Source organism: Stegodyphus dumicola, chromosome 9 (assembly GCF_044657685.1).
Source record: "Stegodyphus dumicola isolate Sdum_Otavi_A_Nest chromosome 9, ASM4465768v1".
Classification (NCBI taxonomy): Eukaryota; Metazoa; Arthropoda; class Arachnida; order Araneae; family Eresidae; genus Stegodyphus; species Stegodyphus dumicola.
Genome location: NC_140776.1, coordinates 120,428,830 through 120,449,840, shown reverse-complemented (window position 1 = coordinate 120,449,840; position 21,011 = coordinate 120,428,830). Strand labels below are relative to the sequence as shown.

The following is a 21,011-nucleotide window of genomic DNA, read 5'->3' as shown; positions in this document are numbered from 1 at the left end:
CAGGTGACGGATTCGATCGATGCTCACACCTCTGACGTCATGGGAGCGGCGAGGGCGAGGGGCCCTTTTGCTGGCTAAGGGCATCACGGGAAGCATTTTAGTTCCATCTTGCGTGTTGCTGAGCGTAGAGAACTGGATCAGTTCCGGGTTCCGGAGAGGTTACCCGGATGTCAGCGTGATGGTGACCCCCAAGAAAGGGATATGGCGATCCAGGAAATTCCCCTTCGCCAGAAAATCGGCAGGTAAATCCATCCATCTTCTTTCAACACTTTCTTGTCTGCGTGAAAGTGCCCACTTCATTCTTTTCCATCATCGATTCCTTTCTCGGTTGGTTTGCAGAATGCTACCCGACGCTTACGGGGATTGTGCGATAGTGGTACAGGTGGAAGATTCGAAAAGGAGTATTGGATATCACCCCCCGTTAACGAAGATTAGGCCTGCTTTTCCGAATTTAATATTGAAGGAATCTGCTGGAAAATTGCGTTTGTGTAAAAGTTGGCGGGAGGTGTAGGGGATTTTCTTTTTTTTATCCTTTACTATAAAAACCAATAAAAGTGATTTTAAATAGTTGAAATACTGTTAGAAAGTGTTTTTAAATATTTGAAGTGAGTCTGCATTTGCTTCTTAACCTTTGAAATCCTGAAGTAAGAGTAAAATTTCCAATGCTCAGTGGTTATGGTATTTTTGTAATTAAAATCGGTATTGTATAAATTAATATTGCAAATATTAATTATTATTGTCTGTATTTTTCGCTATTACGTTTTTATTTAAAGCGCTGTCTACACTGCTATTTTTGAAATTACATTGATTTTGATATCCGCGAAAGAATAGCATATTTATCAGATTCATGAATCTCTCTCTCTCTCTTTTTTTTTCTTTTCATATTATGAAATTTTGATTTATTTATTAGCCCAAAAGAACTGTTAGTTTTGAAACGCGATTTTGCGTACGATCCCTTTTCCTTCAAGTCTGTTGCCATTCGGCAAAATGTAGGATATTTATCTTTTAAATTTAATCTGTCTGCTATTCGTGGACAAAAGAAGGTATTTAAAAGCATGCAGTTAAGAATAGTATTGTTTTACTTTTGAATCTGATTTAGTTAAATAAAAAAGCGTTTAATTCATGATATATCTAATTAAACATTAAATATTTTTTGCAATTACATTACATATTCTTAGACTTTTCGAATATATATATATATTTTTTTAATTTAAAGCACTGTTTACTTTACAGTCTGTTCCCATTTGTAGAAATGTAAGGATAATATTTCTTCATATTTAATCTGTCTGTTAATCATTAACAAAGTAAATTATTTAATAGCAATAAATGTAATTATTCACTATTTTTTTAAACTTTTTAATCATGTTGCTTTAAATAAAAACGCATTTAATTCGCGATATATCTAATTAAAAACATTCAATATTTTTATCAAATGACATTTACATACTTTTTTCACATTTCAAATATATTTTTTCACTTAAATGTGTTGGTTTTATTTTTGAGTCTGTTGCCATTTGGGAAAACGTAAGATATTATTCACTTTTAATCTGTCTGTATATCTTTTAATCTGTCTGTATAGACTTGATCTATATATTATGACTTAACAAACTAAATTATTTAAAAGCAGTATATGCAGTTTTTAAGAATTTTTTTTTTTTTTTTTTACTTTTCAATCGGATTAAAGTGAAAATACATTTAATTCATGATATATCTAATTAAAAATATTCAGTAATTTTATAGAGCTACGTAACATATTTCTTAACTTTTCAAACATACAGTAGATATATTACGTTCCCATGTTAGTATAAATGCATATTCATCTAATTCCTATAAAATGTTTCGCTGTTCCATCTCGTTTATTTGTATCGAAAATATCTACTGAGAAACCATATTAAACGTTAAAAGAGCTCTTTTGAGTGATCTGTAAAATCTAAACCTTTCCAGACTTTTTTAAATTTTATTTTTCATATGTTTTTTTTTTTATTTATTAGCCCAAAAGGGACGTTATCCTCGACTGAAATATAAGTCTCGAAACGGCATTTTGCGTTCAGTCATTATAATTGGCGTATCACTTCTCAAATTGCTGCCACCAACTATTATCGCCCTGTATTATATTTAAAGATATTACATAATGAAGAATCTACATGTATGTATGCATGTTTCTCGTATTGTGAAAAACCAAAGGGACCTAGAGCCATTTAATTTGGAATAACGTAGTCCTCCACCCGAACATTGACACCTGGAAGCTCGAATTCTGAATTTCGAACTTGTTTTATTATCTATTTCATATTTTGTAAACGAATGTAATCATATATTTGTAAATTGTAAACTATTTCGTATGTACATTTGTATATATTTGTAGTGCGATTTCAAAGTGAGCAGTGGCTACACTGTATGAAGAAAAACATTTTTAGATTCAGCGCGCGAGACTGTCTATCGGAAATTCTAAGCTAAGCATATGCTGCTTTTAAATGTTTTCTGATTTTGCTGAATCCAGTTTTATGTGGCGTAAGCGCGAAGAACATGATAGTTAATAAATACAGTAAACACACAAAACGTTAATAATAAAAAGACAAAAATGTTTTGTAAAGCCATCTTAGTGAGGAAATGAACATCGATATGATAACTTCCTACTTTAATTTTAAAATTTTAAAAATAATTCAAAATCTTTTTTCCATTTAATGACCACATTTGTTACTGCGCAGAACATAAGCATGTTTAGCGTACATTTTGGAACGCAAGATGTAGCAAACCTTCAAGTCATTAGCTGTCAAATTTGGAAGTCAATTATAACCCATGTCAGGCGGCCATTTGTTTAAAACTTCTTCGCTCGACATGTTTGTTATATATCTGTTATAGATCTTAAAAGACACTGAAGGGAGGAAATAAAATCCCTCCCTAAAAAAATTAAACTTAGAATATAGCTGCTGTGAACATATGCCACATTTAATTTTCTTCCCTAAATTTTCGTGATTCCCTAAATTTTTAAAACCATTAAAATATCTATGCAAACATATACACGGAACAGAATATGAAAATAATTAATAAAATTCAAGATTAATAATCATGTCGTAAATACATTTAAAAAGTAATTATAGAATAATAAAGAGATCTAATGTATTGTAATTGTACTTATTGTCTGCTTAAGCGAAAAGTGACCGTTGGAACCAAAAATAAGGTTATTTAAGGAATGTATAATGGGATTTTCGCGCCATAGAATTTGACTACAAAACCTTTCGTCTAAACAAAGAAAATGTTGGAAATGGCGGCAAAAGGTAAAAAATTATTGAATGTAATTTGAAGTGATTTCAGGTGAAAAGTTATGGAAAATGATAAAAATAAATGGTAAAGTTAAAAATATTCAGTTATACATCCGCCTCTATCCTCCTCGCTGTTTAAAATAAGACTTCATTTCATAATCTAATATGTTTTGTAGCTGATGAAAAAGAAGTTAACAAAATTGTAAGGAACATTTTTATCAATTAAAGTTTTATCTAGTAGAATAACTTCTTTTTGAAGGTAAGAAATTCTGTTCAAATATTTTTAGTTCCAGTTAATTGATTGTGAAATAGTATTATCAGTTACATTTTCAGAAATGTTTTATTTCCAGTTAATTAATTTAATATGTTGAAATATTGTGTTTTAAGCTAGGAGGGTAAATATTACTATTTTCAATTAAACCAAAACTATTGATGTCATCTATGTGCCTGTAAGTAATATAAGCAGACTTTTTTAATTGTTCAACTTAAATTGATTTTTGAAACTAGAACTCCTTGGTAAATAAATTAAGGTTATAAATTGCATACTTATTCATGTTACAAATTAAGAGACGAATTTAAGCAACAAGGAAGACGATAATTGAAGCTACTCAATAATAATGAAACACAAGTGACCATTACATCTTTAGAATTTATGCTGTTATTGCCCAGTTTGAAAAGACTATCTTTTATCTTTTTTAAAAAAAGTAAACAATGTAACGATCTCCAACATCCAGCCAGAGGTTCGAATCCTATGAACGGGCTGGCTGCATGGGCGTTTTCTTGATTTTCCCCTTACGTAACGTGTAGGTCCACCAGCGGCCGAGCGGTAAAAGCCGCTGAACACTGGTAGTTCGTTCCGGGGTTCGAATCCTGGCGAACGGGCTGGCTGCATGGGCGTTTTCGTGGTTTTCCCCATGTGTAACGTGGATACGAGCCAGTTTCCCTTAAAAAGACCTCCACGGGGCATCCCTCCCTTTCCGTGTAGTGCCTAAGGGCGGAGCACGTAATAAATAAAAAAAAAATTTTTAAAATACGTAACGTGTATACGAGCCGATTTCCCTAGAATGGCTTCCACAAAGGCATCCCTACCTTGGGCAGATAGCCCTCGAGGCTTTGCCGTAATCACATAAACCAACCTAACCAACATCTCGCCAGACGTGTGTATTTCAAAATAAACATGTAAATAAGCAGTCTTTAATCAGCATGAGAAGCAGATGCAACAATATCATTTTAGAGTTAAGAAATAATTAAAATAAGTTAAAGATTGCATAAAACAAAAGTATCTTATTGGAGAAGAAATATACAAATTTTTAAAATACACCTTTGAAAAGAACTAGTTGCCGTTCTTACAATTACCACACGAATTTTACTGTCAAGACCAGCTATTACTTTTTCTATTCGACAGAGAGGCCTTTTTAAAAATTATCTTTCTCCAACAATACAAGAGCATCTGGAGAAACCTTATCTTTAAAAAATTGCTATTTAGCCCTTTGTCGCAGGTGGTTAATATAATCCCGGTATATTTGTTGACTATTTTTGCTACCAGTGTGTTAACTTATTATCTGATTTGTATAAGAGTTCTAGATCTGAAATTGCGTTTATCAGACGTCTTACTAAAAAATGGCTTGGTGTTGTTAAAGCCTTAGAATCATATGCATTTGGAGACAAAAGGGCAAGGCGTCACGAATTCAGAATGTCCTCAATTTGAACAGAAATACGTAGCAGTTCTTCTAAGATTAGCTTTCTCCAACTATTCTTTGTAAGTGGTGTTTGAAAGACATAACACCAATTTCCCAGAGCTCTCCGAAGATTGAAGGGGGCTGTAGGCGGAATTTATTTCCACAGTACTTCCTCAGGAGCCCAAAACGGCCACCAGCGGCCGAGCGGTAACGTCGCTGAACACTGGTAGTTCGGTCCGAGGTTCGAATCCCGCGAACGGGCTGACTGCATGGGTGTTTTCGTGGTTTTCCCCATGTGTAACGTGTATACGAGCCATTTTCCCTTAAAAAGTCCTCCACGAAGGCATCCCTCCCTTAAGGCAGATAGCTCTCGAGTGCTTTGCCGTAATCTAATAAACCAAACCAAACCAAACCAAACCAGGAGCCCAAAACCACCTGATTGTTTGTTGTTGGGAGTTCTTAAAGATTTCGCAGACGTTTCAGTTCCGCGTGAGCACCTTTGAAGTTGGATGCGCTATCTGTAAAAATTTCGGAGCTTTTGCCTCGTCGTGTCCCCCCCCCAAAAAAAAAAACTGTTTCAAAGTTGCGATTAAAGCTTTCGTAATTAGATCAGACACTACATTAAAATGTACGGATTTCGTAGGCAAACATGCGAAAATTGCAATATATGTATTTTGTAAGACACTCTTTCTGTGCGCTCTATACTTAACATAAAAGGGCCCGCAGAAACTAATTCCAGTGTTGGTAAAGGGTGAACACCCTAATAAGAAAGCACTCTCATAAGAAAGATCACCCGTTAGTTGCGAAGCAGCGGTGGGCTTTTGTCAGTAGTAGGCAGATAGATGTCGTAATTTTGTCGACACATCTGCCTTACAAATTTAACCCATGAGCCAAAACGTTTGACGTACGCTGCAAAGAAGAGTTTGAGGCCCTATATATAAGTGCATCGTATGAAGTATTCCATGATAGGTTTCGTTAGTTTGTGGCCAATTGGCAGAACTATTGGATATTTCTGATCGTAGTTCAGATTTGATAGTCTCAAGCGTCTTCCAACACGAATCGCATCTTTTTATTTAAAAATGAATTGAATAAAAATTTTTCACATGTCGCAGCACAACACACATTTCGGAATACTGAGATTTTCAGTTACGGTAAGCGTTGTAACAAAAGTCTTCCTGCGCTTAAGATTCTGCGCATATTTAAGATATAGCGATCCGGGAAATGGTACTTGACAATCAATCTGAAATAACCACGACCTTTGCATAAATATTTTAGCTCTGGTAATGATTAATCCTGCCATACCCTGGAGGTCATAAATGCGAGCTGTATTAGGCAACACTGCTCGTTTGTTGTATGTGCTACCAGGTTCAGGACATTTTGAAAGAGAAAAAATCACTGCTTGGCGTTGCACTGCACACCTAGAGATTTCACGAACTTTTATTCGGCTGAATGATGAGAAGAGTAATTTCCGAACTTTCCTTCATTTAACTCAGGAGTATTACCGTACCATTTGTGTATTTTCATTCCACCACGTCCAAGCAATAGAGTCAACTCTCTTCTGAAGATTCTTAGCTTAAGTCTGAAGCGCCTGACAGGACATGGTCCATTAGAAGTCGGTTAAAATACGGATGAGACTAAAGGAAAGTCTTTTCCTTCATTAAGAGATATCTGATGAAATATCCTCTTGGCTAGGAACAGAGCATATGCTGTTCCATGCGTAACTGTTTGAAGAGTGTAGGCCTTTACCAAAGATCAATACTTTTCTTCCAGAGAACTCTTTGAGGAATCGACTTGGAACTTGTTAATTTCAGTTTTTCAAAACATTTTTTCGATGTTCCCACTAAAGGCATAAATAAGTTTTTTAAATCGTTATATGATAGGGAAAAGGCTTTGTTATGTGACACCTCCCTTCAGAAGAATATCGTCAATGAACGCACCGCTAGCAGTTTTGCACTTATGTTAAAGACCACGTAGAACACGTTATTATGGCAGGTCTGTAGACCCCGTTATGAGGTAGAAAGTACACTCATGTCCAAAATTATGTTTACATGCATAAATTCACGGATTTCTCAGAGACGATGACTTATAATTTAATGAATTTTCGTGGAATCACACATAACATGATGACACATAAATGCAAAAGAAAAAATTGAAGATCACCTCATATGATATAAAATTGTAGCATGAAACAATAAAAATGGTAATAAAGTGTGACAAAGAGAGTTAAGAAAAAAAGGAATGATTCAGAAAAAGAATTAAGTCTTACGAATTTAATATGGAATATGATCTCCCCTGACTTGTACACACATATCACAACGTGTTTTAAGGCTGGAAATAACGTTGTTAACCACAGTTTGGGGAATTAATCTTCACTCTTCCAGCAATGCCTTCTTCAGAGCATTTACATCTCTAGGAGGAGGATGTATACGTTCAATTGCTCTTCCAAGGTAGTCCCATAAGTTCTCTATCGGGTTAAGGTCAGGAGAGTTTGGTGGCCAAGGTATTCGCTTAATGTCTTCACTTTCAAGGAATTCATCAACGAGGTTTGCTCGATGTGGACGGGCATTATCATCCATAAATAAAAAGTCAGGTCCATATGCACCCCTGAAAAGTCTTACATAAGGATCTAAGACCTCATCTCGATATATCTGGCATGTCACAGATCCACTGCTGAACACGTGTAGGGGCGTACATCCATCGATCATTATTCTACCCCACACCATCACACCTCCACTACCGAAACGGTCACGTTCCACAATGTTCGAGGGATCATTTCGTGTTCCTGACTCCCTCCAGATGTAAACACGTTTAGAACCACCAGTTAAACTAAACCGCGACTCATCAGTAAAGAGAACATGGGACCATTGATGTTCAGTCCAGTTTTGATGTTCTTTACACCAATTAAAGCGATCCCTCTTTTTCTGTGAAGACAGTAAAACACATACCCTTGGCTTTCTGGCATAAAGGCCTTTTTCATTAAGCCTTCTGTATATTGTTTGCCGTGATGCAACAGTTCCAGTGGCGGCTGCAAGCTCTGAACTTAACTGGCGAGCAGTAGCCTTTCTGTTACGACGGGCAGTTAATGCCAGATACCGATCTTCAGAAGCAGTTGTCATTCGTTTCCGACCTTGTCCAGGCCTCCTTACAACACTTCCATCATTTTGAAACTGTATCCATAGCTTAGAGACTGTCTGTCTTGAAATATTCAGACATGTGGCTGTTTCCATGATTGACTGGCCTGCTTCTAAACGGCCGATAATTCGCCACTTTACAGATTCTTCCAAATGATACTTCGAAGCCATAACAAACCGCTTTGAGTCCCTACACACTGAAATCAAACGCTATGTTGCAGAAATTCACTCAAATATTCAGTTTGCGCAAAGCGCTTGATTCACCCTTGGATAATGTAACGCCTAGATTTGCATATCACAAACCGTTTGATTACTTTTAATTGGATAATGCTAATTAGGCTTGGTTTTCCCACATTCCCTGCAAATACGTATCATACTGATTCGATATTTCATTGAATACCATCATTGTTGGGTATGTAAAGATAATTTTGGACATGAGTGTAAATTACCTCCGAACAATTTTTTTTTTTTCAATCTCAACCATATGACGCAAACATTTATATTCTTGCATACTCAGTATGTAATGCTTCCGTCATTGGATTGGTTTTCAGAGTCTTCAAAGCTGGTTTAAGCATTTTGACGCAAGCAGTATGAAATTGCTGTAAATTATGTTTTTTGCAGCATCAGGTTTAAGTGGTTTTTGTACGACAAAACGACTATCGGATTTGCCGATGGTGAATCCGAGCAAAGTGGTCCTCTCGATATCTCAACTCTTCACTTGAATTTGGACTGTAACTGTAACATTTTGTATTTCCCCAAAAGACTTAAGTGTTTGTTTTAACGTGTACATATTCACAGATGAGTACAATAGTCAATAGATGATTTATTTTCTCGAAGTTTCGATGAAGTCCGATGCCACATAACCAAACACAGTTTCTTGAAACAACAATTTCTTGCCTTTAGTGTGAACCTTTCCACTTTTAACTCAAAAAAGAAATTCGAGCTCAAGAAATAAACAAGTTTTCTAGGGTGTGTAAAATTTGCAGTTTGCTAAAACAATATTTGGAATTCTTATTTTTCAAATTTCATTTAAATTAAGGAAATTTTAAAAATAAAAATTCCATTAGTTCACCAATATCAGTTATTTGTGGTATGATAAAAAAAATATAATTCTATTTATAAATGCCCTTTAAATTTGATACCTTTTTTTTTTATTTAAGGTTTAAAACGGAAGAATTGATTCCTTAAAAGGAACAAATGGGAGTAAAATTCTTTTGCTTTTTTCATCGCAATAAATTAGCATGTATAACCACAGGATGTTTACGTGGAAATAAATCTTGAATATGAACGAAAGCAGTGCACAACAAAACTGTTTCCTTTTTAACAGTCGTTATTAACGATTGAATGGGAGTTAGTAGCTTGACTTGTGTTTGCACCTTTTCAGTTTCCAATTCAGTAAAAGCCGGTGTAGTATCTTTATTCAGGTCTCTGTTTAATAATATACGGTGTTTACAAATTGAACAAATGATCTTTGACCTACATTTGTATACTTTATGAGACCGAGAATAAGCAGTTTAAGCAAAGTTTATGTTTTTCGATTGGAAATTTGTACCGTTAAACGGCATATTTCGCGATAGGCTTTCTAACATCAAACTTCTTTTTTCAAAAAACTGCAAAAATGAATCAAATTCTGGAACGTGAAAGTCATTTCAAATTGTTTTCTAGACTCACGATCAAGCTTCTAAACTATAACATTTATTAACTCTATATCCGAAAGTTTATCGGAATCTAATAATTTCAATGGCCGTACATGATGTAGCATTTCTTGAAGTTCTTGACTAAGTTTGGGATAGTTTATAATGTTCTGAGCATGTATATCTACGATTATTCTTTTATTCGTGTGTTTGTTTGATTATTCAACAAGTTAGTGGCTGCTGGCATACCATTAATTTGCTGAAAAATAGTATTGTCAAACTTAATGTAACTGTGAAAAAGTGTGCATTTAAGAAAATCGTTACAGTTATTGAAATCTACTATAGTAAGCAGAACTGCAAAAAAGTATGGCAATTGCAAAGTACTGTCGGAAATTTCCTTCAAAGGGAGTGATGTGTAAAGATTCTCAAAATAGTAGCAGTTGATTATCTTTTCTAAAATATTTTAAATGAAATTAAGAAATGGAATTGCTCACCAGCGGCCGAAGGGTTAAGTCGCTGAACACTAGTATTTAGGTCCTGGGTTCGAGTCTTGAATACTAACCCTGGAGTTTGGTGTAAAGATTATGTTTAAAAAAGTCTGCCATCAAATGTTCTCCGAAGAAAGCATTTTATGGTTGCTATGCAGGGTTAAATCATAATAAAGCTCTTTTATACGGCTCGGATACCTTAATTAAAGTCGGCCACTGTTCTCAGAGAACCTCTACTAGGGTGCCCCATGTGATGGCGCCCACTCCTTTAAAAAGATCGGTTTCTAACTTTTAAAACATCTGATGTGGACACCACGTGACTTCCTTGTATCCCTATTATTAAATTATACACATTTTTTGCTGCATTTCATTTAAACTTAATTCCTCAAATTATACTAACTTAATTAACCAATTCCTCCAGGCAAGACCAAAATGCCATCCAACAACTGCAGATTTTGAAATTAAATATCCCGGTCCATTTTTGTCGTACGGGAATCAAATTCCTGTATTTTTGTTTCTTCTTAACGGATGTAAAACTTCCCATGAGTAACCGCATTCAAAGTTAGATTTCGTTATTTTCCACAATTATTATTTTAATTTAAAAGTTCCAAAACTTGAATATTTTCTTTCCTCATTTAAAACACTTTTGTAACTGGTAGTATATGACTGCGACCAACGATTGCGAAAATAAAGGCCGGGTAATGTGGGCGGGTGTACACTGTATGTATTATTGTACACTTTTTGTATTATCGATTGCAATAAAATGGGAGATGCGCAACTGGAAGTTACAGCAAACCCCTTTACTAAATGTCAACGTTTTACGACTAAACGTTTAAGGGTTGTACGAGATACATACATACATAGTGGGATAGTGGTTAGTGACTCGGATTGCTGTACCCAAGATCCCGGGTTCGAATCCCGGAGAAGGCGTGTATGTATGTAAATGAATAGTATTTGTGTTGTATAGAGGCACTCAAAATATGAGGCGATCCGAAAGTCCTCTTGAAAGGTTGATGGTAGGGAAAGAAGGGTGGGAAACCGTCGGATCCACCTCCCGGGCTTCTTTCCTTCAAAATTTGGGCGGAATTGAGAAAATCGTATTGTCACCTGTGTGGTGCCCAAAGCTCTTGCGAACGATAGGAGGAATCTTGACTCCTTGCCACGATGAATTTCTTGGCATCGTTTCTTGGCATGTCTGATTCAGACAAGCGACGTTAATAACAACAACAACAACATACGTACGTACGGTACGTGTAAACGTGACGAAAACATCAAATTTGAATACATTTTACAATCCGGTTTGAAAAAAAAAAAAAAAAAGAGTTCTTTATTCTATTCATGCTACAGACATCACGCAAAAAAAAAAAAATAGTCAAAATGAATTCAGAAATGGGAAAAATGGATATTTCCTTTGAAAACCAAAATTTTTTGCTATTGCAATACTTCGTACAAGGAAGTAATAACAGCCTTAATGAAGATGCAGCACCTTTATGATAGAGTGGCAGTATGCAAATAATGTTCTGCTTTTTTTCCGATTAGCAAAGCAGATGAAAATTCTATTTGCATAGCGATGGCCCATCATAAAGGTGCCCGCATCTTTATGTAGGTTGCTTTTCTCTTCTTAGAAACTGTATAAAATGGTTTAGGTTTATGCAGAGAAACTTGTTGAGGATTTCAGAATTTCTAACAGTTGCCGTTCTGGACGCTACAACCGGAGCCGTCTTCGCTCAACATAAAGAAATGCTATTTCGTCCTCTTACCATCTAAAAATCAGCTACGTCTTCAATATCAGTTTCATGAATGATCATCAAACATTATTATGAATCTGTTCAACATTATTATCACATCAATTACCGCAAATTAAATTCTGCCTAGAATATTTCTCCCTGATACCTTTAATATTGCTTTTTATGATTTAACATCCATGTGAACACGAAGCCTATTAATCTTGAGCTCTTTCCTATTCGCTTTAATCTTTCGTGTAGCGTTTGTGTTTTAAAAAAATTATAAAATACCAAAAAATATTTATTTATAAATCCAAAAAATATCTTACCTCTCCCTAGCTCGGTCGCGTTAGAATCGGGGCCGAAAGCTCCCCGTATCGGGATTATTGATTTTTGTTTAATTCATCATGACATTTAATTAGCAGTGACGTTGACTGACATTATCAATTTGTGGATATTTTTGTGTAGTTTTTGCTTTGTATTAAACATTTGGAGTTTTTATTTATTTGCTTTTATATACTATTTTATTGTTTCAGTTTAAGGGGACTCATACACCTTAAAATCCATAAGATGTTCGAATAGGTGACTGTTGCAAGAATTGGGATAACTTATTTATTTTAAAAGCAATTACTACCAACTTTTTACAGCTGACTACATAATATAGCTGCTTTCTGAAATAGTAATCAGAAAGTTTGTGTTGCCATACATATTTTTATAATTTAATCTGCTTTGTGACAACATTTTTCGTCATGTTTCCAACTTGCGCGCACAGTTTAAAGCATTCTGTTTCATAATTTAATTCCATAATTAATATATAGATTTTATAACACTTGGAAACTACTGTGAACCTAAAATTCTAAAAATTTCATGTTAAATTTTTATTTTATTTTAAGTTCAGTTTATAAAATGTATTTTATTAACAAAATTTTTAATGTTTTCGTCCATAAAATTTTTCAGTATTAAAATATTCATCAGATTGTTGGTTCAGTTAGAAAGTAGTGCCCATATAAAGAATTCCATCCAATTTCAAGTATGTACCATCAGCCATTTTTAAAATAGCATGCGCGCAAGGTGGAAACATGGCGAAATATTTTGTCACAAAGAGGATTAAATTACAAAAATATTTGTGGCAACACAAACTTTCTGGTTACTATTTTCCAAAGCAGCTATATTATGTAGTCAGCTGTAAGAAGTTGGAAGTAATTGCTTTTAAAATAAATAAAATATCCCAATTCTTGCAACAGTCACGTATTCGAAGATCATAAGGGGTTTAAGGTGTATGAGTCCCCTTTTAAGACGTCTGTTGAAACAGGGTGTATCATAAACATTGCATGGTTAAATAAACTGCTGAATTATTTGAATTGGGCCATTAAAATCGTCAGATCAGGAAGGCAAGCAAGTAGCTACAACTTATTTATTGCATTTTTATAATATAATGAGGGAAAGATATGATTAAATTTTCAAATAGTTTGGTGTTCAAGGCATACAGTTCAGGACACAGAACTGGCCCCTTTGTTTTTCCAGTGATGCTTCACGCTTTTGAGGCGTTTCATGTTATATTATGCAAGAAATACTGCAATTTATGTATAATTTCACTAAAATTATATATATATATATATATAACATAAAATTCGTAAAAATATCTTGCAATATAGTTAAGGCGTTTGGTGTCACGACTTCTTGCAGTGATGCAAATGGCTTCGTAATAGCACCTGGAATTTGTGTATCGGAATCTTAATATCCTTCAACTCTTTCATTTCTCTGTTTGCATTTGCTATTTATTAATAAGAATAGCAAAATAAATGTCCACTTCTTTATTTGTTATAAATGATGGTGATGTTTGATGATTAATTATTAATACCTAAAAGATGTGCTGTTAGTTTCGTTTTGCCCTTAAAATTAGAATTGAACTCGATATAACTTAACCCCCGAAATGATGAAAGGACTCTAATCAGATAATAAGAAATTGTGTAGATGTCAATATTTTCCATATTTTTTCTAGAATTTCTGCTGGTTTTTGCGAAAAATTGTTTTAATCCTTTTGTGGATGTTAGAATCCACATTTCACATTCTGTGCGTGAGAAAACACCTTTACATTGCTTTTTTTGTATGTTCAATTCAACATTTCTCAGTGTTCTAAACAAAGACTATGAAAGAAGAGGTGTGACACCCAGTCTAGGAGAAGATGGACCCGATAAGCATATTTTGGGACACCATGTGTCTTTCTTTGTATACTTGACTATTAAAACCAAAGACGTAAGTGGGTTCTTTCACTCTATTCATATGCTATGAAGGAGTTCTCAGACTCGAGGCTGATAGCATGATAGAAATTTTGAATTTTTGGTTAATCTTGCAAAGAGGAAGTAGTGCATCTTAGAAGTCTGAGTTATATAGTAGATACGTTTTTTACAGAATAGAAACTTTTTATCCTTAACTGTTTTTTTAGCCTCAAAGGACCATCAGTCTCGAAACATGATTTTACGTTGTCTCACTTTAATGCATTGTTTCCCTCTTCATTCGAGTCTACTGCGATTCGGAAAATCATTGACATCCATGTGAACATCTGTCTGTTATTAATTAACAAACTAAACTGTTTAAAAGCTATAGATACAGTTCTTCTTCTTCTTATTATTATTATTTTACTTTTTAATTGAATTGATTTAAATGAAAATGCATTTAATTCATGATATATTATACATTTTATACATTATCAGAATTATACATTTTTCCATTTTTTTTAAATATAAGTTCCTTATGTTACTCTAAATACGTATTCATCTAATATCCTATAACGTGTTTCGCTGTTCGACCTGGGCCATCTCTATCCGATAATCGCCACCGATAAACAACATTAAACATTAAAAGAGCCTTTTGGGGCGACCGTTAAAATCTAAACCATTTCCCTTTTTTTAAAGTTTATTTTTTGCTTATAGCAAAGTTCTGCCTTCCAAATGGGGGTTTTGTGTTCCTTAGGAGTTTTGAAAGACAAGGATATTCCATTCAAAAGTTACTGAATCTTTTCCTTGTAACCATACATATCTTAAGTAGAAGTTAATTGTAAATTCGTCAACATCCTTTATAATTATTTTCATTAAAATATAAGAAAATTTTTTATAATTTTTGTGAAAACAATCTACTTTTCTTGTCGAATCGCATATAGCGAACTAAATTTACGGTACCTTGAAACTCGTTATAGTGAGTTTCAGCTGCATGTGAAAAGGGCAAAATAGGAAGTATTACTAATCTATAATATAAGATTTTTCATTTGTTTGCCAAATAATTATAATTGACTCATTTTACGCAGTGTGGATTGTATATGAACGTCAGAGATGCTGTTTAAGAATGTAAAAATGTAATTTAAAATACGAAAGTCATTTTTTAAGTAATTTCCGTCAGTAAATACCATTTGAAATTCTACTCGTGCTTCTGAATTACTGAGCGCGCAGGCTCCCAACATTCTTTGCTAAGAACACGACACCGCTTGCGTGTGTTGTTGTCTTGTGACTTATATCACTTGTCTGACCGTAACATCAGAACAAGCCCACAAAATTTGTCGTGGTAAGGAGAGCAAGACTGCGCCTGACGTGTGCAAGAGCCATGAGCACCATACAGGTGACAATACGACTTCTCTCAGTGGGTGCGGAACTGAGGGTCTCCCACTCCTCTTCTCCTACCAGCAACCTCTCGAAAGGACTTGAGGCTCGCCATAAATTTAGAGTGCCCACATGCCGCAAAGACACTATATACTCGTATTTAGAAATATCTATGCCTTCTCCGGGATTCAAACCCGGGCCCTTAAGTACCGCAGTAGCTCCTCTAACCACTGAATCGTCTGGGCGGCGCCACTTGCGTTCGTGCCGTCGGTCTGTTATCTTTGTGTAGGTAAAATGTTCAAAAAAATCGATCGCTCGGCAGACAGCGAAAAATGACCAGTCTTCCGGTCTTAAACGCAAAAAATATAAAAGCTGTGAATATTCATCTCGAGATGTATGAAGGGCCTGATGACGATGCAATTTCGTGACAAATTAAGTACAAAAAGGAATTCCACTGTTGTTATTGTTACTGTTACCGTAGCTGATGTTACTGAACCGATGTAAGAAGGAATTAGTAAGTCTAGGGAAAATAGTTTCTCAGTTGATTAAACACTGCACATTGTTTTTGTGTCGAAATTATTCATTCATAATGATATTATTAATTATATGTGTCACTTTTCCCATGACTGAATTTTACCGGCATTTTTAAATGAGCGGTGTTGAGTTGAATTAATGTTGTTTGTAGTTAGGTACTGACGAACTCCCTTTAATACTACAGCATTTATTATGTAAACAGCATTTCATCTGGCCGCTTATGGCCAGTCGCCTAAAATAGTTATAAAGTGAGAAAAGTATATAATAATTTTCATAAATCCACCTAATGTAATTTAAACAAAATGATATTTCTAGTTAGACATCTCCCAATTTAAATGCATGTTTATTTAAATCAAGCAGATTAAGAAATAGAAGAAATATTCTTACGAATGGCGTTTGTTGCTTTTGAATCGCTTGGTTTGTACTTAATGATAGTCCCTTGAGCCCCTTGATGCGTGGAAGACAAAAGTATTCTATTTCGGGCAATGACAGCACGCTGCTCTTAAATAGCGAGTTTATGAATTAAAATTGAAACAGAAATAGCGTACGTTTTGCCGAATAGCAACAACCTGGATGGCGAGATAAAAATGCTTTGTTTCGACAAGTGTTGCCACTGCTCGCTTTCAGATCGCTGAGTTTGTTAATCAGAAATTCATTCGATTTGCACAGAATATAAAATAAATAAAACAAGAATTCGAAGCTCAAAATTCGAGCTTCGATGTGCTCGAATGTTCGGGTGGAGGACAACGTGTAATTCAAAATTAGGGGGCTCCATGCATAGTCATTTTCCCACAATGCGAGGAAAATATAAACATACATACAAACAGATTCTTCTTTATTTAATAATAGACATGATATCCGTAGAGTCCTAATATAATAAATAAAATACTTTTCTCGTTTCCAGATGCACTTCTGCGTCGTCATTCGGTCGACCCCGACAAGAGGCGGAAACCCTTCAACACGTACAGGTCTCTGGAGTCTCACCAGGGAGAGACGTACACATGCCACGGGGACGACGAAACGGTAAGTGGATAACCCTGTTGTGTATATCATATGAGTATAGTTCGTTTGTAGACAACGCCCTGGTACAACCGATGGCGTATGGTATAATATGCGAGACTGAACTTAAGTAGCGTAAAATCTTGGGGCAGATGGACCGTCAGTTTTAACATTGCTTGGAAATTATCGTTTGAGTGTTCCACGTCATTATATTAAAAGTAGGATTTAAATATTTACTTGCTACTAGTCATAAGTAACTAAAGATATTTAACTTCGGTGTCTTGAATAGTAAATGGTGACATAAAAATAAAGTATAAATAAATATTGTTATGTTTAAAGTGGTATGTATTAAAATGATTATAACATTTTTTAAAATACCAAAACACGTGATTAATTTTACCTCGAATGAGATGGGTGAACATGATAGGATGATATGAGATTAGTTATCGCTGTACATTTCAGAGTAACATTCTTGAGTATCATGAGCAGTATTTTATAGTCTCTTTTTTTTTTTTTCCTTTTCCCTGGGATGAATTTCATGACTGCACTAAATCTATGTGCATAGGAAATTACGGGAAGCATATTTCGTAAGTGCACATCTGTATCGCCACCTAGGGAGTGGCTTCTGGAATGGACCAATGGGCTGAAAGTAACATTTCTGTCATTTCGCATGGCCTTTACCGCGCTTTAAGCAAGATAGTTGAAAACGTTTTGCCACGCAATTTCCTGTAGAAAGTAATTAATGCATCGTAGATTTCTTTTGAAAATTTTTAGTGTGACATTGAATCAAATATAAGTATAGTTATATATGTAAATGGTAGAAGTCTTAGCATTTTTTATTGCAGGCTCTATGAAAAAGAAGTTCTGTAATAATAGTCAATGTATAAGGTATTTCTCCCTCCTTCTTAGCGTGCCTTCGTGGTGTAGTGGTTCTGCACGCTGGGCCGGTATTCCAGAAGTCCGTGGTTCGATTCCCGGCGAAGGCGTTGCTAATTTTTTATTCTACCTGCTTTAAAAAAAAAAAAAAAAAACCTAATGTCTCTACAGTGGCGCCCGAACTAAAAGGATGTTGGATGAGGATTCTCCACACCCAGGATTTGGCGATTGGGTCCCCTAAAAACCTCGGTCGCCCTTTAAAAGGGGGAGTATATAAGGTTTTTCTCCCGCGTTCTTAGCGTGCCTTCGTGGTGTAGTGGTTCTGCATTCTGGTATTCCAGAGGTCCGTGGTATAATGTTAATAGGTTTAATCAGATCATTCACAATATATATTTTGAATCTGCTGGCACAACTTTTGTCTTTTTAATTTTATTATTAAGCATCACTTTCTTTGCACTTACGCCACATGAAATTCAAAAGTAAAATCACAAAATTTGTGTAAACGCAGCATATTTTTAAAATTACCGATGCAGTGTTAAATGTTTGCCATACATTTTCCAGTTCGGAAGGGATGTTTATCCTTGAACCTTTACGTCTAATCACCTTTGTTGTCCACTTTACTTTTCGAATAACTAGTTACTGGCTCAGCCAGCCGTCTAAAATACTGACTATAAAAAAGAAATATATATAATGCTTTTAATAAGTGTCTAGCTAGTATCATTGTATGGGTCCAGCTGGTAATTCATAAAAGAGATAAAGAACTGCGTTTCTTGCTTTTAAATCGATTAGTTTGTTTATCAAAAACAGGTAGATTAAATTTAAAAGAAAAATTAGATTGACAAATGACAACAACCTGACGCGTAGTTAGATAGTAGAAGTTAAAAATATTTTTAATATCGTTTTATTAGAATATAGACTGTTTTGAAGTTCCAGGACCCTCTATTTCGTTGCAGGTAACAAGAGTCGGGAAAAATATTTTATATTTGTTTTTATTTATCTTTTTATATTGGTTCTTTTTATCTATTATTCCCGAATAGAATTTTAAATGTTGCTATATACACTGCTCGACATTGAAAATGCAACACCAAGGAGTGGTCAGAAATTTATGCAAATTTTAGAGTAGACGCACGTCACTGAGTTATTCGAATGATGTGAAATACGCAGCTCTCCGACGAACGTGAAGTAAGATATAAGGGAAGGAACGTGCAGAATGGGCAATATTCGTGTCGTTATTTCTGCCGGACGAATTATCGAAGAAAGTTGGTTTTTGTCTCGGAGGATACGTGTAACAGAAGAGAATGCCAGGCCGCCGTCAATGAAGGCACTTCCAGCAGATAGACGATTTTACGAGGGGTATGGTGATCGGACTGAGAAGGGCGGGTTGGTCTTTACGTCAAATTGCAGCTGATACCCACATGGATGCGAGCACGGTACATCGGTATGACGAACATGGTTGGAACAAGGAAATGTGGGAAGAAGGAGGGGTGCATGTGCATCCAGAATGACGTCAGCACGCGTGGATTGACGCATCCGCCGACAAGCTGTGGCGGTCCAGCAAGTCACTTGTACCGCGATTCTGCAGCATGTGCAAGATACCCTGGATGTTCCCTTGTCGACCAGAACCATTTCTCGTCGATTGGTTGAACGTGGCCTGCACTCACGGCGTCCGAAGAAGACTGCCATTAACGTCACAGCATAGACGCCAATGTTTATAATGGTGCCGGACTGGAGCGATGTGGATGACAGAATGGCGAAACGTCGTGTTCTCAGATGAGTCACGCTTCTGTTTATCCTGTGACAGTCGCCGCATACGTGTGTGGCGTCGACGTGGAGACAGATCTAATCCGGCATTAACTGTGGAACGCCCCACCGCGCGACAACGTGGCATTAATGGTTTGGGGCACTATTGCCTACGATATATATATATATATATATTTTTAAGCTATGCCTTTACATATTTCTCACGTTGGTTTGATTGTACTGTACTCTTCTATCGATAGTATGCTTTTCTTATTAAGTTGATTGTCTATAAGACAATCATTATCTTAATCATTGTATCATGCTTACAAGTATCTTCATTCAGTATAGTATTATTAGTAAATTATGTTGGTATGTTGTATTGTAATGTATAGTGAGCCTTTGTAATATAACAGAAATTGTAAATGTTTATTTGATGGCATCATGTTAATCTAATTACATTGAAATCTGTCTCATGTTGTAAGAATCTATCTACTTTTTATTTAGTACACAATTTCAATATCATTGTTTCTTGTCTCATGTTAGCTAGTTTCATTCTTAAGTCAGCAAGTATAGCATTATCAGTAAATAATTCTAGTCGATCTGCAAATATCGCATTCAGTCAGTAATATAGTTCTGTCGGTACTATAGTTATTGTTGACAATATGGATAGTTTCAGTCAGCAAGTATAGCTTTTTCCGCAAATTCTTCTTTATTTTGTATGCAACTTTCTGTCTTTGTATATGTTTTTGTTTAACTATTGCATATTTGAGCCTAGTATTTTTACAGATGACTTGTTTGTTTGTTCCGTACTCTCTTACTGTTCATATGCATTTTTTTTTTAACCTTCCAAACTGTGTATCATTGCAAATTATGTATTCATTACAATTATGTGTCATTGCAAATTTTGTATTCATTTCAAATTATGTATCTGTTTGCTAATATCAATAAACGACTGGGATCACGTCGGCGCTAAACCAATTAACCAAATGGTAAAGGCGTGGTGCCCGTCTTCCCCGTTCCTAAATCCTAAATCCTAAATCCTACTGAGCCGACGCCGTTCTCGCTCTGTATTCTTACTATCATTTTGAAATAAGATCACTTATTGCTGCTTGCTGTCTCTGTCTTTTCTCCAAATTTCATCACTTTCTGACCACTCCTTCTTGGTGTTGCATTTTCAATGTCGAGCAGTGTATATTTTCTTTTATATTCGCTATATTTTTTCTTTAAAAAATGCATGGCGATAACATTTTGAGGCATCATTCTTTTATTTAAGTTGCCATATATTTTTTATACTAGCTGTATTATTTCTTTAAAAATAATGCATGGTGATAACATTCGGTAGCAACATCATTT

The 21,011-nt window shown here is 35.2% G+C and overlaps 1 protein-coding gene across 5 annotated transcripts in view; it reads left to right on the top strand.

Moving 5' to 3' along the window:
• LOC118205143 (5'-AMP-activated protein kinase subunit gamma-1-like) overlaps positions 1-21,011 on the top strand; it is a 552,717-nt gene that overhangs the window by 390,977 nt on the left and 140,729 nt on the right. For 4 of the 5 annotated variants that reach the window (XM_085824013.1, XM_085824011.1, XM_085824014.1 and 1 more), the window contains one exon: positions 16,948-17,066. In XM_085824013.1, coding sequence (XP_085680139.1) covers positions 16,948-17,066 — 119 coding nt within the window. Of the gene's footprint in view, positions 1-4; positions 243-16,947; positions 17,067-21,011 lie in introns of those variants that run through there. The other variant, XM_085824017.1, reaches the window with a different exon arrangement.